Source organism: Colias croceus, chromosome 28 (assembly GCF_905220415.1).
Source record: "Colias croceus chromosome 28, ilColCroc2.1".
In the NCBI taxonomy this organism is placed as follows: Eukaryota; Metazoa; Arthropoda; class Insecta; order Lepidoptera; family Pieridae; genus Colias; species Colias croceus.
Genome location: NC_059564.1, coordinates 4,747,737 through 4,769,967, shown reverse-complemented (window position 1 = coordinate 4,769,967; position 22,231 = coordinate 4,747,737). Strand labels below are relative to the sequence as shown.

At 34.5% G+C, this 22,231-nt stretch overlaps 2 protein-coding genes across 2 annotated transcripts in view; both read right to left on the bottom strand.

Annotated features, from left to right (window-relative positions):
- LOC123703953 (mucin-17-like) overlaps window positions 1–7,939 on the bottom strand; it is a 43,872-nt gene extending 35,933 nt beyond the window's left edge. The window contains exon 1 of the mRNA XM_045652167.1: window positions 7,907–7,939. Within this exon, the coding sequence (XP_045508123.1) occupies window positions 7,907–7,913 (7 nt within the window). The 5' untranslated portion in view covers window positions 7,914–7,939. The remainder of the gene's footprint in view (window positions 1–7,906) is intronic.
- A 2,414-nt stretch (window positions 7,940–10,353) lies between these two features.
- On the bottom strand, window positions 10,354–16,736 carry LOC123703952. The gene is made up of 2 exons (XM_045652165.1): window positions 16,206–16,736; window positions 10,354–10,404 (listed from the first exon to the last, which is right to left on the bottom strand). The coding sequence occupies exons 1-2, from the start codon at window positions 16,734–16,736 to the stop codon at window positions 10,354–10,356; spliced, it is 582 nt and encodes a 193-aa protein (XP_045508121.1).
- Window positions 16,737–22,231: the final 5,495 nt, after the last annotated feature.

Genomic DNA, 22,231 nt, shown 5'->3' with positions numbered 1-22,231 from the left:
TTCCCGTCGACTCTTAACATAAAGCCGAAGTTAAACTAAATAATTGAAGTGAGAAAAACTGAAAAGATGTAAACCAAATCTTATCCTTTGTGAATATGCGTTAAAGCTCGGAAAGTTACAAATTAAAAGTTTAATAAAATTGCACTACTCGTGTCCAATTCAATTCTTTTTACACATATTTAATACTACTGTTTCTTGTGAATTTACCCGCATTGCTCCGCAACTATTAGCGTATAACTAATAGCAGTGAAATCGTTTTTCAAGTCGAAGCCGTAGTTCGTGAGATTAGCGCAAATAAACAAACAAACTCTTCAGCTTTATTACATATGTATAGATTAACGGTTCAAAATATTAGTATTTAAATACAATATTCAAGATTATATTCTTACGCCAAATCAATATCCCTGTATTGGGTACTCCCCTTTAATCTTTATTACATATTTTATATTAATGTATTAAATGATAACTACTCTATAAAATTTAATTGTGTAAAACTGGTAGCATGCGACAAAAACTTCCGTATATTATACACAGTAACGTGTTGTTTGGGGAAAATCTATACTAAAAAATAAATCTGAAGAGTTTGTTTGTTTGTTTTAGCGCGCTAATCTCAGGAACTACTGGTCCGATTTGAAAAATTATTTCGGTGTTAGATAGCCCATTTATCGAGGCCCATTTATTGATGGCTCTATATAATATGAATATATAGAGCCATCAAAAACATCCTGTAAAAAAGCCAAGTCTTTCTACCGGAAAAAGTTGTGTCATCCATGTAATACCAAGTTGGTTAACTTATTTCGTCCCTATTTAAGGAACCTTCTAAGTTATTCCGTAAATTATTATCATATCAATATTTAAAATCTTAAACGTTTTAAATAAACAGATCGACTTAAAAACATTGCGCTCTAAGCGATTGAAACTGTTTTCAACAACGAATATATAAACTTTTCCAAGCGGCTCATCGGGAGGTATATATTTGTCAAGTTATGCCGGCTACTCACGTACCTGCAGCAGGGGCAATATTGGAATTGGGCCCTTAATTGGCGCCTTAATTGTGATGTGTATAGGCAAGCAGGGGCAATTTAGAGAACAACTGAAATTGCTCCGACCGCCGACCAACCGAGATTGTACCAATATTGCCCCTGCGGCAGGTACGTGAGTAGCCGGTTTTAGTGTACAGAAATCAAAACGAAACGAACAAACATCATCGTAACGTCATTTAATTATAATGTACTGATAACAACTGATAAGACAATAGAACAACGAAAATTAATGTTGCTACAAGTTATTTATCGTTTGATAAGAAATCGCGATTCGTGGAATTGATAATAATCAATTCATAACAAACAAATTACAATAATCGTGAATTTCGCGAAGGGAAAACGTTTTTTGCAATATTACACTTTTATTTGCACGCTTTTATGGCGAACTGCCAGACTTTGCCAGACAGTTCAATTCACGGCGTAATCTGTCTGGAAATAAGAGGTCATAATACGGCCCCTGTATTATTGTGCATTTGGGCCTTTAAACGGACACATTTTACTCAAACTTTGTACTCTAATCAAGGATAAGTGACAATAAAATAATATCATGAGTTTAGAGCGACTTTTTATTTAATTATTTATATGTTTATTATTTTTTGGTAGAGACACAAAGGTCTTTGAAGAAATCATTATATTATATTATGTTTTGCTAGAAACAAAACCAACAATGTTCAATCCTTCAAATATTTTACCTATTTTCTCAACTTTTACATTTCATTACACTACAAACTTTCATGTTATCATAAATTATCATCTATTGTGAGTTTTTCATAAATCAAATACATAATTATAAATTAATGTATTATGTTAAGCTGGCTGTCGCAGGGGCAATAGGTATCTGAACAATCTCGGTTGCACGGTGATTGAAGCAAATTCAGCTGTTCTCTAAATTGCCCCTGCTTGCCTATACACATCACAATTAAGGGGAGTCCTTTCAGCGAAGCGGAGTAAAATTGGTTTGCAAGATCAAATTTTTCATGTATTTGCAATTATATGACGCTTCTAGAAAAAATAATCAATACACTTCAAGATATTTCCTAAAAAGTGTGCTAATTTGTTACACAACCACGTGTATTTTGTTCGATCATATAAAATCATAAAAATAGGCTAAAATAAAGATCGAAAACGAATTATTTATTAATGAAATTTCTGATTTTGGAAATAATTTTTATATAAGGATATGTATTTTGATGTACTGCAGAAAACGTGCTAAATTTTGGTTTTCTACTGAAGCCCTGTAATTATTAAATACATATTATATCTCAGAACTTAACGTTGCCCAGCGTTTTCTTTACAAACCGCGCTGCCCGCTACCCCGCCAGTCCTGATCAGGCGCTTGCTAACGTAGGACCTGTGTCAAATTATCTCCGCTCGATTTTAAGTTTTGAGTAAAGATAAATTATTGAAAATGGGTAACAAAACAAACAAAATTCGGAAGAAAGCAGTGTCAGTATCACAAAAAAGGACAGGAAAAGAGAACTAGTATGTAAATTGAGTAATATGATAAAAACGTAGTTACTTGATGCCACAGAATAAAAATATCAGTTGGTCATAAAGTTTCACCTCGTATGCTTTTATTTCAAAACGATAAAAGCTGCGTTACTGTGAAATAAGAGTTTAGTTTATAATAATTTGTTTTATATATATAATACTAGTGGTCCGCCCCGGCTTCGCCCGTGGTACATATTTCGCAATAAAAGGTAGCCTATGCCTTTTCTCGGGTATCAAAATATCTCTATACCAAATTTCATGCAAATTGGTTCAGTAGTTTAGGCGTGATTGAGTAACAGACAGACAGACAGAGTTACGTTCGCATTTATAATATTAGTATGGATTATTATTACGTAATTGGTGTATTATTTGCATAATTTTGGGGTATAATTATTAATTACAGTTGTTTATTTTAAGGAAAAAAACAATAATGATTATTTGTTAAAAAATAATTGATAATAGTCAAATAATAATGATTATTGACTAATAATAATTATTAATCACTACAGTAAAAGTTCCTTATTGGCGGGGTATATGTTCCATAAAATATATGCCTCGAATACAGAAACCGTGAATACGGAATGGTAATTATTATATGGGATTATAGGTTCTACGTTATACGTTCCTAGGTGACGATTGAGATTTTTTTCGTGTCTCATTTTTTTTAGTTGACATTATAAATTTATAAACTAGGAAGAGTGCAGTAGACGTTACTCGATCACAATTATTTTTGTAACGAATGTGAAAGACGAAACCTATAAAACACGCAAAGCGGCTTTTACTATAAACGGAACTACATTTAAAAATATACTTTATTTATTGAGTTATAAGGTTGCTTCCATTCTGTTTATTTACATTCTCAAAAACATCAATCGCGGCAAAGGCGGCTTGCGACAAAGGCGGCTTGGGTCAAAGGCCTCGGCGATATCATTAATTAACAACATAATATTATGTATTTTAGGCTAACTTGTAATAAGATCTATTTTACTTTCTTATTAGTCCATTTGACAAGGATATTGTGTTAGATACCTATTGGAATAATTTTATTATTATGTATGTACTTATTAAATCCGCGAATAAAAAAATTTTTAGTCGCGAATATAGAAATTGGGTCGCATTTTTTTAATTCCCGAATAGTGAAAACGCGAATAAAGGAAGCGCGAATAAGGAACTTTTACTGTATAATAGATGATAATAGTTAGTTCATAATCATTGTTATTATAGTTCATTGAAAAGTTACATTTGGGGTTGCGTTTTTTAGGAGGACGCATTTTATTTTTTTGATGTGTAGGGGGGGTTAGTGTGAAGCTATCACCAAGTTTGTGGGGTCGCCACCCTTGTCCCACGGCCGCCATCTTAAAAATAGCGCTTAATATGGTTTTTATGATATATCTCTTAAACTATTAATCTGATAAAAAAAAATTGTCAACATTATTTGTTGCAAATTAAATTTTCTACAATTTTGGTCCAGTAACTTTTTGTCATAGAACTATAAATAAAAATGTTATGAGTGAAAATGTTCAGAAATTAGCGATATTTATATTTTTCAATAAAACTTTTTTTTTTATAATTTTACGAAGAAATAATATCAGACCATTTTTGTAGATTGTTGTAGTATTGTAGTTATATTGTAATACACGCGCTCTATACTATTCTAATATAATACTCTAAGCTTCTACTGGTAGCAGCAAGTAATATTTATTAGTTACACCAAGTACTTCCATAATTATGTTGTGCTAATTAATAAATTCCTAGTACCTACTTATCTCAGTTTATAAAGTTGTAAATGATTTCTTTATTTACTTTTATATTTACAATCTGACACAAACACTTTTACATTGCTTACATAATAAAAATTGATCACAATTTACTTTTGATATAAGTATTTTACACTGTGGCATAGCGCTAACGTTACGAAAAACAAACGACGCGAGGAGCGCGAGGAGCGCGTGTCACGCGAACGGCCCCGCACACCTCACCTCCAATCTTGCCTCGCGTTGAAATACCTCGCGTTAAGGAGCCAATTAAGGGTGCAATTCCAATATTGCCCCTGCTGCAGGTACGTGAGTAGCCTGCTTTATCAAATTGTTAAAATTTACCAAATCCCAAGGGAAAGCAAAAATACTGAACTTGAATATATTTAAATGTATACTAATCAAATAATAATATTATTTTTAAATATAAAGATAACAATAGATTGATAGCTCTGATTTCAGTGTAACATATAAAAACACTTGTAAAACGCCGTCAAGATAAAGATATAGGAAATAAAGAAAAATTACTCGTTTTCAAGGTATTATTTTATAATTAAATGTGACTTAATTAAATTAACATTACGTCATACTTTTCCTTCCTATAAGTAGTGAATATACTTTTGTGTTTGAGAAAGGTTTCTTATTTCCGCTCTCTCTTTGTTGGCTCAAAGCACAGATTTATTATTTAAATGTTTTAATTTTTTCCGACACGATAAATTTTATCTAAAAATCACTTTTGAATAAAATTGTAGACCATAAAATTATCAATACCTTTTCACGTGTGATATTTCAATAACGTAGATTTTCATATCACTCTAGCTCTGCCCACCGGTTTATCCCCTTATTGGTCTTTGCGGGATGATAATATATAACCTTTCTTAATAAATGGGCTGTCTGACACTAAAAGAGTAGGTATTTCAAATGGAGTAGTTCTGGAGATTAGCGCGTTCAAGCAAACAAACTCTTCAGCTTTATAATATTAGTATAGGATTTTCTAAATTATCATATTTTAGAATTAACAGCTCTATTAGCTAATCTGTCTGTTAAACTGTAGATACTTAATATTATATCACTTTGATAATAAAATAATCTTTCATAATTAGGTTTTTCACTAATCCCAATCGACATTATTTGTGTTATACTGGATTAAGAGATTTTTTTCGACATGACGAGTTTTATATTAGCCTTTCTTATGAAATGATTAACTTGACTCACTAGATACGAATACTGACTAAGCTCAAAGGAGTATTAAGTTTTGCTTACGCTGAGTACGTAAAAAATACTTACAAAATTCCATTTTTTTTTTTTCAAATAGATGAATTCTTAAAACTCTATGTACACCCCTAACAAGCAATCCGCCCTATTTTTCCACTCGCACGTGAGCTATCGTGTTTTCATAGACAAAATTCTCACATTAGCGAAGCCGTATTCCGTAACTATTGTAGATGTCAAAAAACTTTGAATTGATATCGAAAGTACTCCTAATGAGTAAAATGGCAATAATAACTTTTTAATTAAAATAAAACGAGAAATATCTAAAAAAATTAACTTTAAACTCTCTCATTGTTTTTTAGGGTAACGTCTCTAGTATTTAAAAATATAAAAGGTTAACTGAAACAACATTGTAGCGACGTCAGTTCTTTAAATCAGAAATTCGATTCAGACGTTTAAAATGGTTTATTAGTGAAATCAAACCTTTAAATTACTCGTATCGGTCATTATTATTATAAAATATGCTATTATAATTGAAAAAAGTTAACCAAATGTGTTCTAACAAAACGAAATACCTATGTAATATACCTACTCGTATTATTCTATGTCGTCGTTACTAGGTTACGTTGTTGAATTTTGTTGAACTGTCAAATCACAGTCAAATGTTGCCTATTAAAATGGCTCTACCAAGGGCTCTAATAATAGTAACACATAATGTAAATACTCTTTTGTTTGTCTTTTTAAAGTGCTTAATTAAAATAAATAAATAGGTGCGGTGTAATAGATGCCATTTTAACTTTATCTCTTATCGCAGCGGCATGATACAATAACATTTTTTCAGTAATTTACATGGCTTCATATAATTTTGTGTAATCGAATAATTTTATCAATGCAGCTTACACACTTATTACTGATTTCATATTTAAATATGATCATAAAATCTATAAATCTACAAATTACAAGAATTACACATATTTATTAATTGTCTATGCGGCTCTTTTTGACGCAAATGTTGACGTCGTTTCAGAAAAAGTAGTTCTTCTCTGTTGAACCGTTTATTTCGTTGTTAATTCGACTGTTTTCAAAGCGCCAAAATTCAAATTCGCTTAAACGTAAAGCTTTTCGCTTAAAGTCGTGGATTCGCTTCTTATCATTTTGTTTTTTAAATCTCAATTCAGCACATTATTTTGGATAGTTTATTATCTGTTTGACGCAAATTTTAAATTTAAAAGTAAATAAATAATATTAAAACAACGTTTGAAAATTCGGGCTACAGTCGCGTCGCAAAATCATTACCTATGCCACTTAGAAAGCTTATTGGAAAATAGATTACCTAAATAAAATTAAGATACACGAATCAAGTTTTACACAGTAAAGATTTTGATCTTTACAATAACTAACTTTTTCCTAAAAAAATTGAACAGCGAGATTTATTTAAATTATTTTTCATTATAAAACTTTATCATGTAACATATAAACTTATAAACTTAAAATTATTAACTTTTTGAAACACCATCATTTTAGACATTAAATTCGAAATTTTAAAGCAAACTACAGAAACATCTAGTATAGCCAAGAATCTGCTATGTTTTACATATTATATATTAATTGTATATTATACACAACAAGCATTCCGTGTGCGGCTTCGCCCACTTTGTCTAAAACCTAATAAATTATGTACTAAAACCTTGCTCTTTAATCACTCTATCTATATAAAAACCGCATCAAAATCCGTTGCGTAGTTTTAAAGATTTAAGCACACATAGGGACAGAGAAAGCGACTTTGTTTTATACTATGTAGTGATATCACTTGTACAATCAAACATAGGTACTTAGATTCGTAGAAATTAGGCTCAAAACTACATCGACGAAAACCCGATTCTTGGAGACTTTTATCTAAGCAATTTTGAATACAAAAGTAATTAATGATTTACATTTCCAACTATTCAAATCAACTATCAGTAATGAATCATCATTTTAATTTTAATAATTACACGTGTGTGAAAAGTTTTGTGAAATCAATCTATACTTTATTAAGGTATTAATATTATATTATAAAGCTGAAGAGTTTGTTTGTTTGAACGCGCTAATCTCAAGAACTGGTCCGATTTGAAAAATTATTTCGGATCACCGAAAGAATTTTTCAAATCGCTATCATAGGGTATATATACCACAGAAATGGCAACTATGCGAGTTCTTCGAAAACGCGAGCGAAGCCGAGGGCGGAAAGTTGTTCATATTATTTTTATTCAGGCAACATAGACCCACAATTATACATTTTACACAAATTTTAATTCCACACAGATTTTATTAGATTAATTATATTAGTTTACCACTACATAGTATAAAACAAAGTCGCTTCTTCTGTCCCTATATATATTCAAGATATTAAGAAAACTTACCTACCTACCATGATAACTTATCTAATGTAACAGGACATCTCTCATCTCTTCTATATTTATATTTTTCTTACAAATATCAAAACATTTTCTTTAACGAGAAAAAAAATCACTCCAATGCGACTGTGATTCGAAGAGCAATCTGTAAATAAACTCGAATATTTACGTATTTGTTACGCATTATTATCAAAATCGATTTTACGGTGACACTAAAGTACTTAATTAGCTGAAATTTGGATTAAAAAACTACACTAATATTATACAGATCATAATTAGGTTGACATTATTAGTGTTGTAGCGACGACAAGCCAATTTAGGAGTTATCGAATTTCAAGTGTAGCCCAAAGAAAGTTCACACGGTAACTCGTATATAAACAGTTCGTGCCCTATGCACGGACAGTCACGGGCTTGTCGGGACGCGGGTGGGTCGCATTAGGTCGAATATTAATTACATACGGATAAATATATGTAGTTAACGAAATATAACCTTTGCGTAGTAATTTCAACTTTCATTACACCCGCACATAACAAGCCCCTACATTGGTGACTCTAACATTGGTGACCCTACCAACAGTGTTATTATGTGACATAATAACAATAATACTAACTATCCTACTAATAGGTATTATAAATGCGAAAGTTTGTATGTTTGTTTATTCGTTACGCATAAACTGCTGAACCGATTTCCATGTAATTTGGCACACACATAGAGGGTACCTACGACATATCAAACTTTTTATCCTGAAAATCCTACGGAAAGTGTAAACTATGCGGGTTTTCCTTTGACTACGCAAGCGAATCTGTGGGCGACAAGCTAGTACCTAGGTAATATTACAAATGCGAAAGAAACTCTGTCTTATTGAATCTTAAGCCACCTTAAGCTTGACATTTATGCGTATAGGAAACATGCCTTAATTTTTATAAAAAACTAGCGGTCCGCCCCGGCTTCGCCCGTGGTACATATTCATGTTTTCTCTACATAAGAACCATCCTCGTACTTCAAGGAATATAATAAAAAAAGAATTAAAGAAATCGGTTCAGCTGTTCTAAAGTTATGCGCTTACCAACACATTTTGAGATTCATTTTTATATTATAGAAGATAGAACTGCGTTTAAAGATTTCGAAAATTCACTTGCAACTGGGAATCGAACTGGCTGCCGTGTATTTCATTATAAATGCAAAAGTTTGTGAGGATGGATGTAAGTGTATGTACCTATATGTATTTTTGTTACTCTATCACGCAAATACTACTGAACCGATTACAATGGAACCATTTTTAACTTGGACACATAATATGATATGTACACACAACTTTAGAAAGACATTTTTATAGCTGTCTCGTTTCCGTATGCTTTTTAAAAGATAATTAAAAGATGGCGTTGCGTATTATAATGATTAAAATATTTAATTAGATATAATTGACGGATTTGCGTACTAAATTACGTTTAGTTCCTTATCATTAATAATTAATTAAAGTATTCTATTCTTGGACATACAGACATACATAATGGTTTGAATAACATTTGGTAATTTTTTAAGAAAGTATCGATCAGTTTTATAATATAACATAGTTAGGTATATAATATTATAAAAATACTTAGTACTAATAATTATTTCATTTGTTAATTTTATTTTATTGCATTAATTGTTCTATGTTAAAACAGGAAAAATAACTGAGGTTTAACTGAAGGTAAGTTATAATAATTGGTTATGACTAATTCAAACGTATTTGAAAAAGCTTTTTCTATGTATATCAAATAATTATCTAATTATTCAAATTACCTACCTTGTAAATTGCTTGTAAATTTCCGTTCAGTGATGAAAACAAAACGATAATTATATTAAATTAACAAAACCTTTAAGATATGAGATACCTATGTAAAGAACTTTCCTTTTACAGCAAAATTCTATTTTCAAAATTTAAAAAAAAAGTTATCTTTTTTTCTTCGCAAAAAAAACTCAAGAACAGCTTTCTTGGTGACCGAAATTTGGGTCTCACAGAAGTCTCCGATTTTGTTTTTGGTTGAAAACTATAAAAACTACAGAAAATTATAAAAAAAAAAGACTCACCGAGACCAATCACATAATTAACACAAAACACTTGTCACTATTTAGTCCGTTTAATTAATAATCAGTGTCCAACGAAAACGTTGATAATTATATGTTGATGCATCTACGATAATGATAAGAACACATGTTATAAGTACGATTAAATAATTATATTTTAATTCTGAATGTGTCATACAGCCCTATCGTGGAAAAAATTAAAAAACATTGTGTAAACCCTTATGTAAACTCATAAATATTTTTTTTTTTCAATGTAAATGTTTTATTGTGGTTTTATTGATAGAATTTTACTTGAACCTGTGACTTGAACAATATTAAACAGTCAAAATGTCAGTTAACCTATTTTTTTTTGTTCAATTATTAGATTCGCAGCTGGTCCGTTCCGGCTATGTGTTGCTGTCAGAGAGTGCTAGCTTTTTTAGTTCATCTGAATCTAACTGAAATATTTTGTCAAATAAAAAATACTCTGATAATAAACTGAAAAATAAAGCATTCCTCGCGTGGTTTCGCACGCTTTGTTCAAAACTTAACAAATTATATAACTAGGTACTAGTTAAAACATTTTTCGAGAACCTCTCTATCTCTATCTATTATAAAAACGACGTGTGGCACTCGGGGACTGCCGCGGTAAAGCTATTGCATGCTATGCCTTCAAGTTCCACACATCCGCCCGTCGGAGTGGGGAGCGTGAGGTTTTTTCGTTACGGAATTTCTCGATTCGGTCCCCGCGCTCAAGGCCCGCGATAGAAGCTATGCAATAGCTTAAAAATCTCATCAAAATCCGTTGCATAGTTTTAAGTATACATAGGGATGGCAAACAGCAACAGCAAATTCGTTTTATACTGTAATATAATTTATCTTCTCTTAGATACTGCTTTCCGAATCGGTGGTAAATGTTAAAAAATGTTATGACGATTCAACAGTAAATAAATAAAATAAATAATAAATAAATAAAAGAATAAAGATAACAGTGCTTATAAAAGAAGTCTAATTGAATAGAAAAATGTTTGAGTTTGATTCTTTGTAGTGATGTCGACCTATAATATTTATAATATTAATAATTAAACCGTTGCGATAACATAATTGTGCAGTTACATGAAGAACTTTTGGATTTTTGAATAACTTAAAATTATTTACAATATCTATAATATACATTTACAATATTTTTTTAATCATTGTAGTAGTTTTTTAATCAATGTAGTAGTTTCATTCATTCATTCATAGTTTCATCACCATCATCATCATTATCAGCCCATATTTGTCCACTGCTGAACATAGGCCTCAGTCATGGCACGCCATTGAGCCATTACGCCATTTGTTATTTTATGGGATAAAAAAAAATCAAGTTCTAAAAATATATTTCCAGTTTTCTCTCACACTTCCACATATATGTGACAAATTCGTCAATATGTGTTCAGTAATCCTACCTATTAATACCTATTATAAATTCAAAAGTTGTGAGGGAGGATGTATGTTTGTTGTTATTCTTTCACAACAAAACTACAGGGCGGATTTGGATGAAACTTTACTGTAATATACGTTATGTACCAGAATAACACATAAGATATGAAAATACTTCATTGAGCCCGCGGGTGAAACTGCGCGGTACAGCTAGTTTGAAAATATTAAAGCCAATGTTAACCTTGGTCTAAGGAAGGTCTAAACTTGCGATAATATACAACGAGAACTAAATATTCATAATAACTACATACTCCAAAAATGCAATTAATTTTCCAAGTCAATGTTTCTCGAAATTCATTATCTGTACATCTTTACACGGCATTTACTTTAGTTCTTATGTTATCTGTTGATAATCTAAAATTGGCGCGTATTATGACAATAGCGTCATAGCATATAATAATTATAATTATTAATTATTTTTACATTGTTTTTGAACTACCTATTCTAGGTGATCAATCAAATATCATAGGTAATTACTAATTACAAGAAAATAAACTTTATTCGTATGTTTTGCAGTCTTGATAAAAATTTCCAATTGTTGTTATGTATGTATTTCTTCTTTTGATAAATACTTGCGTTGCGTTGCCAACATTTAAAACCATACAATTAAAAAAAGCATACATATTAACTCAATGTAAAAAAGGAGTAGATATAGATTACCAACACAACATTCGATCTTCAAAAACGGCACACTTTGCACAGCTTCTTGCTTTGCACACATTAACGTCAAAGTAAGATGGCATATTAATCACTACATAGTATAAAACAAAGTCGCTTTCTCTGTCCCTATGTCCCTATGTCCCTTTGTACGCTTAAATCTTTGAAACTACGCAACGGATTTTGATGCGGTTTTTTTTAATAGATAGAGTGATTCAAGAGGAAGGTTTATATGTATAATAATATCCATTAAATAGTGGAGAAGTACTGTTATTTTTGAGGTTTCTAATGTGATGTCGTAAATAATTACATTTTTTCCGCTTACATTGCAAACGCAGGCTGAACCCTACGAGTTTGATCAAAATAATGTACTAAGTATTGTACACATTGAAAAGGTATACAGAAAAGTCCGCGATGGTATATGTCTATCTCTTATGGATAATCCACAATAACTTTTTATTTGTCATTTACTTTTAACGACAAATAATGGCTAATTTTCGAAGCGATTTTAACCAATACAGCATTAATCCTTAACCAATTAAATACCTTGAATACATTGTTCATTTAATATAGATCTATATGGCCCTTTACACCGTATGATTTAAGTGAATATTTTCGAAGATATAACAGATTTAAAAATTGCGGGAACGCTACGTTTGCGGCGGTACCGGCCGGCCGCCCGGCTATACAGGGTGTAATCGTTGAGTGTGCACAGGCTATTTTTTCGTAACTATTACAGATAACAAAAAACTTTAAACCGATATCGAAAGTACTTTACCTAATGAGTAATAAATTTTTAAAAATAAAACGGGAAATTTTCATTTTCCGGATATTTTCCGGGAATTTTCCGGGAATTTTCCGGGAATTTTCCGGTCATTTTCCAGGCATTTTCCGGGGATTTTCCAGGCATTTTCCGGGCATTTTCCGGGCATTTTCCGGGCATCTCCAGGCATTTTCTGGACATTACCCAGACATTTTCCGGATATTTTCCGGGAATTTTCTGGGAATTTTCCGGTCACTTTCCGGGCATTTCCCAGGCATTTTCCGGGGATTTTCCAGGCATTTTCCGGGCATCTCCAGGCATATTCCGGACATTCCCCACTAAGTGCTGGAACAACCTTCCACCACCCCTGTCTGAAGTAAAAAGTATTACAAACTTTCGATTTAAATATAAAAAACATTTATTAAATACTCTGTACCAGCCTTAGTGCCGTTGATGTGTCCCGCTGTATGTGTATAGGTATCTCTATTCTCTACATATATAATAACATACTTCTTATTGTAGTTATTTATTATTCTTAATTTATTATTTTTTCTATACATATATTTTTATTACATATATATTTCTTATATTATATAAGTAGTAAGTACAAATATTTTATAAATATATATCTCACACTTATCACTATTTCATCATATATAGTTAGTTATATATTATTATCTATTTAAAAAAAAAAAGCTGTAACTCCAACCGTCGCAACCGATAGGGGCTCCTGAAAATCAGTGCTGTTAGTGTTCCTATGGGGCACTACAGCTTATAACTGAGTAGTCCCTTTTGATGATGGACATTACCACACAGTTCTTTGTTGTTGTTTTTAGTTATATTTTTTAAGTTTAGTTATAAGGTTTTTTATATTATTTTATTTGTTATGTTTTAAGTAAGTTTTATTAGTTTTTAAGTTCTATTGGTTTTTTGTTTTCTCTTTTAATTATGTTTGTTTTTTGTATCTGTGTGGTGTGTTTTGTGGTCAATAAATGTTTTTATTATTATTATTATTTATTACATTACCCAGACATTTTCCGGATATTTTCCGGGAATTTTCCGGGCATTTTCCGGGCATCTCCAGGCATTTTCCGGACATTACCCAGACATTTTCCGGATATTTTCCGGGAATTTTCTGGGAATTTTCCGGTCACTTTCCGGGCATTTCCCAGGCATTTTCCGGGGATTTTCCAGGCATTTTCCGGGCATCTCCAGGCATATTCCGGACATTACCCAGACATTTTCCGGGAATTTTCCGGGCATTTTCCGGGCATTTCCCAAGCATTTTCCGGGGATTTTCCAGGCATTTTTCGGATATTTTCCAGACATTTTCCTAGCATTTTCCGGGAATTTCCCAGGCATTTTCCGGGAATTTCCCAGGCATTTTCCGGGAATTTTCCAGGCATTTCCCAGACATTTTCCGGACATTTCCCAAGCATTTTCCGGGGATTTTGCGGATATTTCCCAGACATTTTCCGGGCATTTTCCGGGCATTTTGCAGGCATTTTCCAGACATTTACCAGGCATTTTCCGGATATTTTCCGGGAATTTTCCGGTCATTACCCAGGCATTTTTCCGGACATTTCCCAAGGATTTTCCAGGAATTTTCCGGATATCTTCCAGGCATTTTCCACGCTTTTCCCGGACAATTGCACGCATTTTCTGGGAATTTTCCGGGCATTTTCCAGTCATTTTCCGGGCATTTCCAGACATTTTCCGGAAATTTCCAGGCAAATTCCGGGGATTTTCCGGACATTTTCCAAGCATTTTCCGGATATTTTCCGGGAATTTCCCAGGCATTAATTACGTTATTACGTTACTCATTACGTTTATTTAAATTAACGTAATGAGTAAAATGGCCATAATAAATTTTTAAAAATAAAACGAAAAATGTCAAAAAAATTAACTTTAAACCCTCTCATACATTTAGTATGAGATATGAATATCCCATGTACTGTATATAATATGAAAGATTGTAGCTTTTTCTTTCTTTTTTTGATTTTCTTCACGTCATTTCGAAAATCTGCTATGAATACAAAAGTATGGGAAATAAATTGTATGGGAGCGTTTAATGCAACATTTTTGGATATTTCTCGTTTTATTTTTAAAAAAATATTCTGGCCATTTTACTCATTAGGTTAAGTACTATCGATATCAGTTTAAAGTTTTTTGATATCTGCAATATTTACGGAATAATCGCTTGTGCACACTTAACGATTACACCCTGTATATTTTATAACCGTGCGAAGCCGGAGCGGGCCGCTATGTTTTTATAACAACGTTCACAGTTTTTCTGTACCTAGTGTATTTAGTATCAGCATTGCACCCGTGCGAAGCCGGGGCGGGTCGCTAGTTAATAATAAATAAATAATAAATATTTCAGGACAATTTTCACACACGGCACAATCTGATCCCATACTAAGCTTTCGCTTGTGTTATGGAAACCAGATGGTTGATAAACATACTACTAATATAATTTTAAATAAATACTTATATAGATAATTAACACCCAGACACAGATGACAGAGCAAACATCTATGTTTATCACACAAATATTTGCCCCGGGTGGGAATCAAACCCACGGGCTTGGAAGGCATATTGGCATGATTCAATTCAACCATAGTAAGCAGTGACAACCTATGTAAAATGTGGCAAATTAGCCACATTACCTTTTTACTAATAATATATAATTTTAAACCGTATAGTTAGTGAGTCCATAGACTATATACTTATGAGGTACAGAGAAGTGAGTCCACATGGCAAAAACTTATGCAAACTAAAGTCCAAACAAACCCCAAACAGCATAAGTAAATCATTTGAACGGCAGCCGTGTAGTTTTTAATAAAGCTGAAGATTAATTTGTTTGCTTGAATGCGTTCATCTCTAGAAATACTGGTTAGATTTGGAATTCTTTCAGTGTTAGATAGCTCATTTGTCGAGGAAGGCTATAATATAAAATCATCACGATAAGACTGCTGCTTAGCAATGCGGGAAATAGCTTGTTGTAGATAATTAATCCTACTAATACAATATTAATACGAAAGTTTGTTTTTTTTTTTTTTTTTTTTATTGGTAATAGGGAAGCGCTTGACCACAATCTCGCCTGATGTTAAGCTGAGATGCGGTCTAAGATGGAACGCGCTTCCCTAGAAGGTACCTGTTCACTCTACGCTTGAAGACCCCCATATTGTACTCGTCGGGGAACACAGACTCAGGAAGCATGTTCCAGTCCCTCGCGGTTCGGATAAAGAATGTGGAACCGAACCGCTTAGTCCGGGTACATGGAACGTCCACCATATGGCGATGCCTAGAATCTGTGCGCCTCGACGATCGATGGAAGAACGGGGATGGCGGAACGAGATCGTGCAGTTCCGCAGCGCACTCTCCAAAGTGTATCCGATAGAAGACCGATAAGCTGGCCACTCTGCGGCGGTGACCGAGGCTCTGGAGCTTTTTGCCTACTAGGTCATTGTCGTTTATGAGCCTCTTGGCACGCCTCTCTATCGCCTCAAGCGCCTCCAGCTGGTACTTGGCGGAACCGTCCCAGAGGTGAGAACAGTATTCCATGCACGATCGGACTTGTGCTTGATAAAGGTTGAGCAACTGTCCCGGGCTGAAATATTGTCTCACCTTCGCCAGAATTCCAAGCTTTTTTGAGGCTACTTGGGCTTTAGATTCAATGAAGGAACCAAAGTTCAGAGTAGGCGTTAAGGTGATACCAAGAAGCTCGAGGTGGTTAGTTATCGGCACGGACACACCTTGGAAATTCGGAGTCAGGTGGAATGGACTCCGTTTAGCGGAGAACAGACACGCCTGGGTCTTAGACGCATTGAACTTGACCAGATTGGCATCGCCCCAGTCGGAGACCGCCTGTAAGGACAAGTTCATGCGATCGACCACGATTGTGAGGATCGATCACGGATGGATGTATGTTTGTTACTTTTTCAAGCAAATACTACTGAACCGATTACAATAACAATTTGGTATGTAGGCAGGTAGCTGAAGACCCAGAATAAAACATAGACTTTATGCTTTTTATCCCGAAAATCCCACAGGAACGGGAATAATATTATTAAGTCGGGTTGAACGAAATATCGTTAACCGACTCTTCAAAAATTCAATAGCTATTTTTTTATTAATTGTTTACTAGAAATATAGTAACTACAAGAGGAATTTTGTTTATATCGTCCACGGAAAAAATATATAAATCGCGATCTAAGTAACGTGTGGCGTCATCTATTAGCAATGTTCGGAATGGAAAACGGCGCGAATTTACAAGTAAAGGCATTATAGTTGAATTTTTAATCTTTATGAAGCTATTGCATAGCTTCTATCGCGGGCCTTGAGCGCGGGGACCGAATCGAGAAATTCCGTAACGAAAAAACTTCACGCTCCCCACTCCGACGGGCTCGGAGGTATGGCTTGAAGGCATAGCATGCAATAGCTTTACCGCGGCAGTCCCCGAGCGCCACACGTCTTTTTTATTATTAACACGCTTATACCAATATACTCAAGAGGACTGACAATTGCCATACTAGAGATCGTAGTAGGTAGGTATTGAATCGCGAACAACTGTTCTCATATTCGTCTTCCTTTTGACCTGGGAAAACTGTCTTTAACAGGAAAACGCGACTATTTTCATGTGCATTTTATTTGCCTCGCTATCGAAAGAATGTGTAAATGCACCACTTTTTCATCTGTCTTTTTGTTCCGACTAATCTCGGGAACGACTGGACCGATTTTGACTAATAGATTTCAATTATTAAGATTTACCTTAAGCTATATTTTATAATAAATAAATAAATAAATAAATAAATATTATAGGACATTATTACACAAATCGACCTAGTCCCACAGTAAGCTCAATTAAGGCTTGTGTTGTGGGTACTAGGCGACGATAAATATAATATTTAATAATAAATACATATATAGATAATACACCCAGACCCAAGAACAAATAATTGAGTTCATCACACAAATATTTGCCCTGACCGGGGATCGAACCCGGGACCGTCGGCTCAGTAGGCAGTTACTTTACCACTGCGCCTTTTAAACTGTTCCCGACATTAAGTTAAGGCAACCTCATTTACGCGGGTGAAACCGCGGGACTCCACTAAATAATATAGGATAAATAAAACCAAGTAAATTTCTTCAATCTTTATTTATGAAAACATGGCAACAATCTTACTACTACTAATTACAATTAGGCTGTCTAGTGACGTCATAGATTCTAGTTTTTAATTTTTTTACAGAGCATTACAACATCTGATGTATGCAGCAAATAAAAATACAGATAAAATATACCATTTACAGATCTATTCATACAATATATCCTATTTGCATAATTACATTGAGACATTACTGATTAAAAGTTATCTTTAAATAATGAGCAACGTTGGGCGAGTAGAGGCAATCACGATAGTGTAGAACCTATTGGTCTTACCACAAAACAATTTAAACACAGTCTAACTTTAAACCAGTGATCTGTCACTTTAACAGATGTCTATGTAAAATACGACAAAACCAGATTATAGAGAACCTGCGCTTAAAGTTAAACCCTGTCTAAAGCTTTGTGTGGTAAGACAGTAAATTTCTATGATCGGCCAGCATTGTAGATGTATAATATTCATAATTGCCATAATGGCGGCAAACATCGACCATCATTTGTTGGGCCAACGCTGTCCATTGTGAAGAGGGCACATTATAAACTATTTTTTTCGTAAACTGTTTAAAAGTGACCGTCATTAAATAAACACGCCAATATAATAGTTTGAATTACATATTAAAACAACAAAGAAATTAATTTTGTAACGCGCTGTACTTGACGTTCAATCGTAACCCGGGGTGGGCCCCTTCTCCGTCCCCCCCGCCTCGGGACCGCGCACCCCGCTCGCCCTAGCAGCGGCGCGGGCCGCAACAGTCGGCCATGATTCGTGCTAACGGTTACCTATGCGTCGCGCAGCAGCGCGTACGCCGTTAATTGTATTTTGATAATGTGTAAATGTAAGAAAATGTTATAATTTTATGTGTTAATGTATCTTAATAACATGTGTGTTAAAGTAAATAAAGTACTTTCAACCTTCAATGTTATAAGTGGCGCTCCAACTCGCGGCCGCGAACCAGTTTAAACAAGTTCGTGCCGGTCGACCGTTACGGTTTTCTTTGTTCCTGTGTTCCCGTTCTCTGGTACTAATACGTAAAGAGTGAAGATGCCTCCACGTAAAGTACGAACGGACACCAAGGCAAGTGACGCTGACGCGCAGTCCAGCTCGGATGAAGATACCAACAGACCTTCGCCAGTGCTCATGTCTGGTGACCAGCTGACTTCATTTCTTACCGCCTTCGCGAAGACTCAGGCGGAAGCAAATCGGCAGCTCGTCGAATCCCTCATGGCATCGCACGCGGCAGGTGGGTTTTCCGCGCCGACGCCCTCACCGACACCGTCGTCGACTAACAAAACAGGGAACATGTCCAAGTGTACGGCACGCTTCGATGGTTCTAACCGTGACCCGGAAGTCGTAGAAGCCTTCATCGACTCCGTCGAGATGTACAAAGAGTGTGCAATGGTTACCGATGACCTTGCGCTTCGTGGTCTCCCGATGCTGCTCCATGGTGAGGCTGCAGTATGGTGGAGAGGGATCCGGACGGAAGTGTCCTCGTGGTCCGAAGCCGTCAGACGATTACGAAGTATGTATGGTACTCCGTGTCCGGCTCATAAGCTAGGGTAATTGCGCCAGTTCGCGTCCACTTAGTGCAGTTGGAAAGTTTGAAGGAGAAAATAAAAATGTTCCAGAACAAATTTCAACGCAAAATTTATGTAACGTGTTTATTACATAGTCTATTATAAGATTTACTTTCAATTGTGTTGGAAATATCATGTGGTTTTTATTTATCTAGATAAATAGCAGAATTAGGCGTTTTACCCAGTTCGCGTCCAAAAATTCCAGTTTGCGTCCACCCGTGGACCAGTTCGCGTCCACCAGCTTAGAAAAAGAATTAAGAGTGTTTTGGGTGATATTTTATCAGATTAATGCAAATAAAAATTAGATTTTAATAAATTATTTATTTACGAATATAGTTATTTAATAAAAACCGGCCAAATTCGAGTGGAACTCGCACAACGAGGGTTCCGTATTATCCTGTTTTTTTTTTATATGTTTTAACTGTAAATGATTATTTTTTCAATATCTCCCTTATTCGTGCTATAAGACGTTGCTTCGTACCAAACTTCAAGTGTCTGTGTTCATGTAAAGTACCCTGTAGGTTTTGATTCCCTTGCGAATGTCGAAATTTGCGAAAATTTGCAGCATAAACGGCTGTATCTTTTGAATTCTTTGGCTTATAAGTTTGATTTTTTCACTGCTTCAAGGGACCGTAGACTTGAGTATTCAATATAAATTTCAGCTTTATACCTGAACGCGTTACTGAGAAAAAGCGTCTTGTCAGAAAGACAGACCGGCAGACGGACATACAGACGGACGGATATCAAAGTGATCGTACAAGGATTCCGGTTTTTCCTTTTGAGGTTCGGAACCCTAAACTCAACATTATTATAAATATAATACACTGTAAGGAAACTGGAAAAACTTATTTATATTTATCTTTTCATCATAAATAGAACTAAAAAGTAACAAAAAACAACGTTACGTTATGTAAATAAATAATAATCAGTTCTATTAAGATTACCTACACCTCTACCCTATTTTTTAGTATCTAATGAATTAAATTTCTTTTTTGTTTATATTATTTTCTTAACCACAAACTTATTGACTCTCATTCTCAAAGATACTATAAGTCTCATTCTTGGAATACCTACCCATTTTAAAATGAAAAAATAGCATAAAAATTTGCTAATTTGAATGAAAATTTAAATTATCAACTTGTGGTCTTAGTAAAAAATTTACAATCTATTATAATTTACATATTTTAACAAACAATTCATTGCTACGTAATGAAAAACAATGTGGACGCAATATGTTCTATTGTTATGCACTATAGGTATAGTTTGCGCCCACCGTGGACGCAAAATGGAAGTTGTACAAATTCGGTGTAGTAATTCGCGTCCACCTTATTTTAGCTATTAATTGTAAAAGAAATAAGCTGATTTATAATCCATACTATTCCATGTTTTGTTAGCAAAGTAAAGAAACAGTTACATATTCAAAAATTCACATTTAACAATAAGATACTTACCGTCAAACGCGACGCTGCGCACTATTTATTTTTTCAAAATCCCGCGCGTTTTAGCTCTCTCGTTTAATAGCCAAAATTAAATATTTTTTTTTAATAGGATAGGCGGTGCGCAGGCATATTTTGAATAAGTGTGCATGTCTCTTATACATTGAGGTATTATCGGAAATTTTTCTTATAACAATTTTACATAAAGTATACTTATTTTCGTGAATTTTCTAAAAGATATCCGCAAAATGGACGCGAATAGGCAGGTGGACGCGAACAGGCGCAATGACCCTATATCGGAAGATATTCGCTAACGAACAAAGTGAAGAACTCGCGGACTCCTTCATCATACGTATACGAGGCATGATTGCTAAGTTTCCTTACGTATTACCCGAAGAAGCTAAGATAGATATGATATACGGATTATTACATAAACGTATTCGCAAGCGATTACCTCGAGGTATGGTTAGCAGTATTGAGTCGCTAATCGACAAAGCCCGAGATATAGAAGAATCCATTACGGAAAGTTCCAGTGCAAGTACTTCATCGCAGCCGGCGCCGGCGGGGACGACGCGCGAGCGGCACGTGCGGGAGGCCGGTACGCGGCCGCCGCGCGCCGCCGCCGCCGCCGCCGCTCCGTGCGTCAATTTGGCGGGAAACGGTGTGACGTCCCCGTCGCTCAGTGGTACTCAGCAGTCGATCGCGCGTTCGCAGGTTCAATCCGTACGTAATAATATGTGTAACGAAGTGCAAAGTGTCGCTAAAAATAATACCGCGAGTGAAACAAAGTTATTCTGTGCGTATTGCAAAGGTCGAGGTCATACGCGTGATTTGTGTCCAAAGAAAGACTATAAAGTATCGTCTTCTAATAATAATAAGTCTAGCCTTGTTTGTTATGGTTGTGGTGAAAAAGGGTATGTACGAACAAATTGTCCAACATGTAAAAATAACGTATCGAGTTTAAATTGTAATGTTCACAGTTGTAATGTAAACAGTTGTTGTAATGTTAATAGTTCAAATGAACCACAACCTTTACGTAATGTATTTTATTCAATAACTACGACACAAGATTGTTTTAATGTTTGTAGTACGTCGAATAATACCATCGCGCAAGACCGCCCTATTTTAAATATTGAGATTTTAGGTTATTGTGGTTCAGCGCTTATAGATACTGCCGCCCGGCGTAGTATCGCGGGTTCATCGCT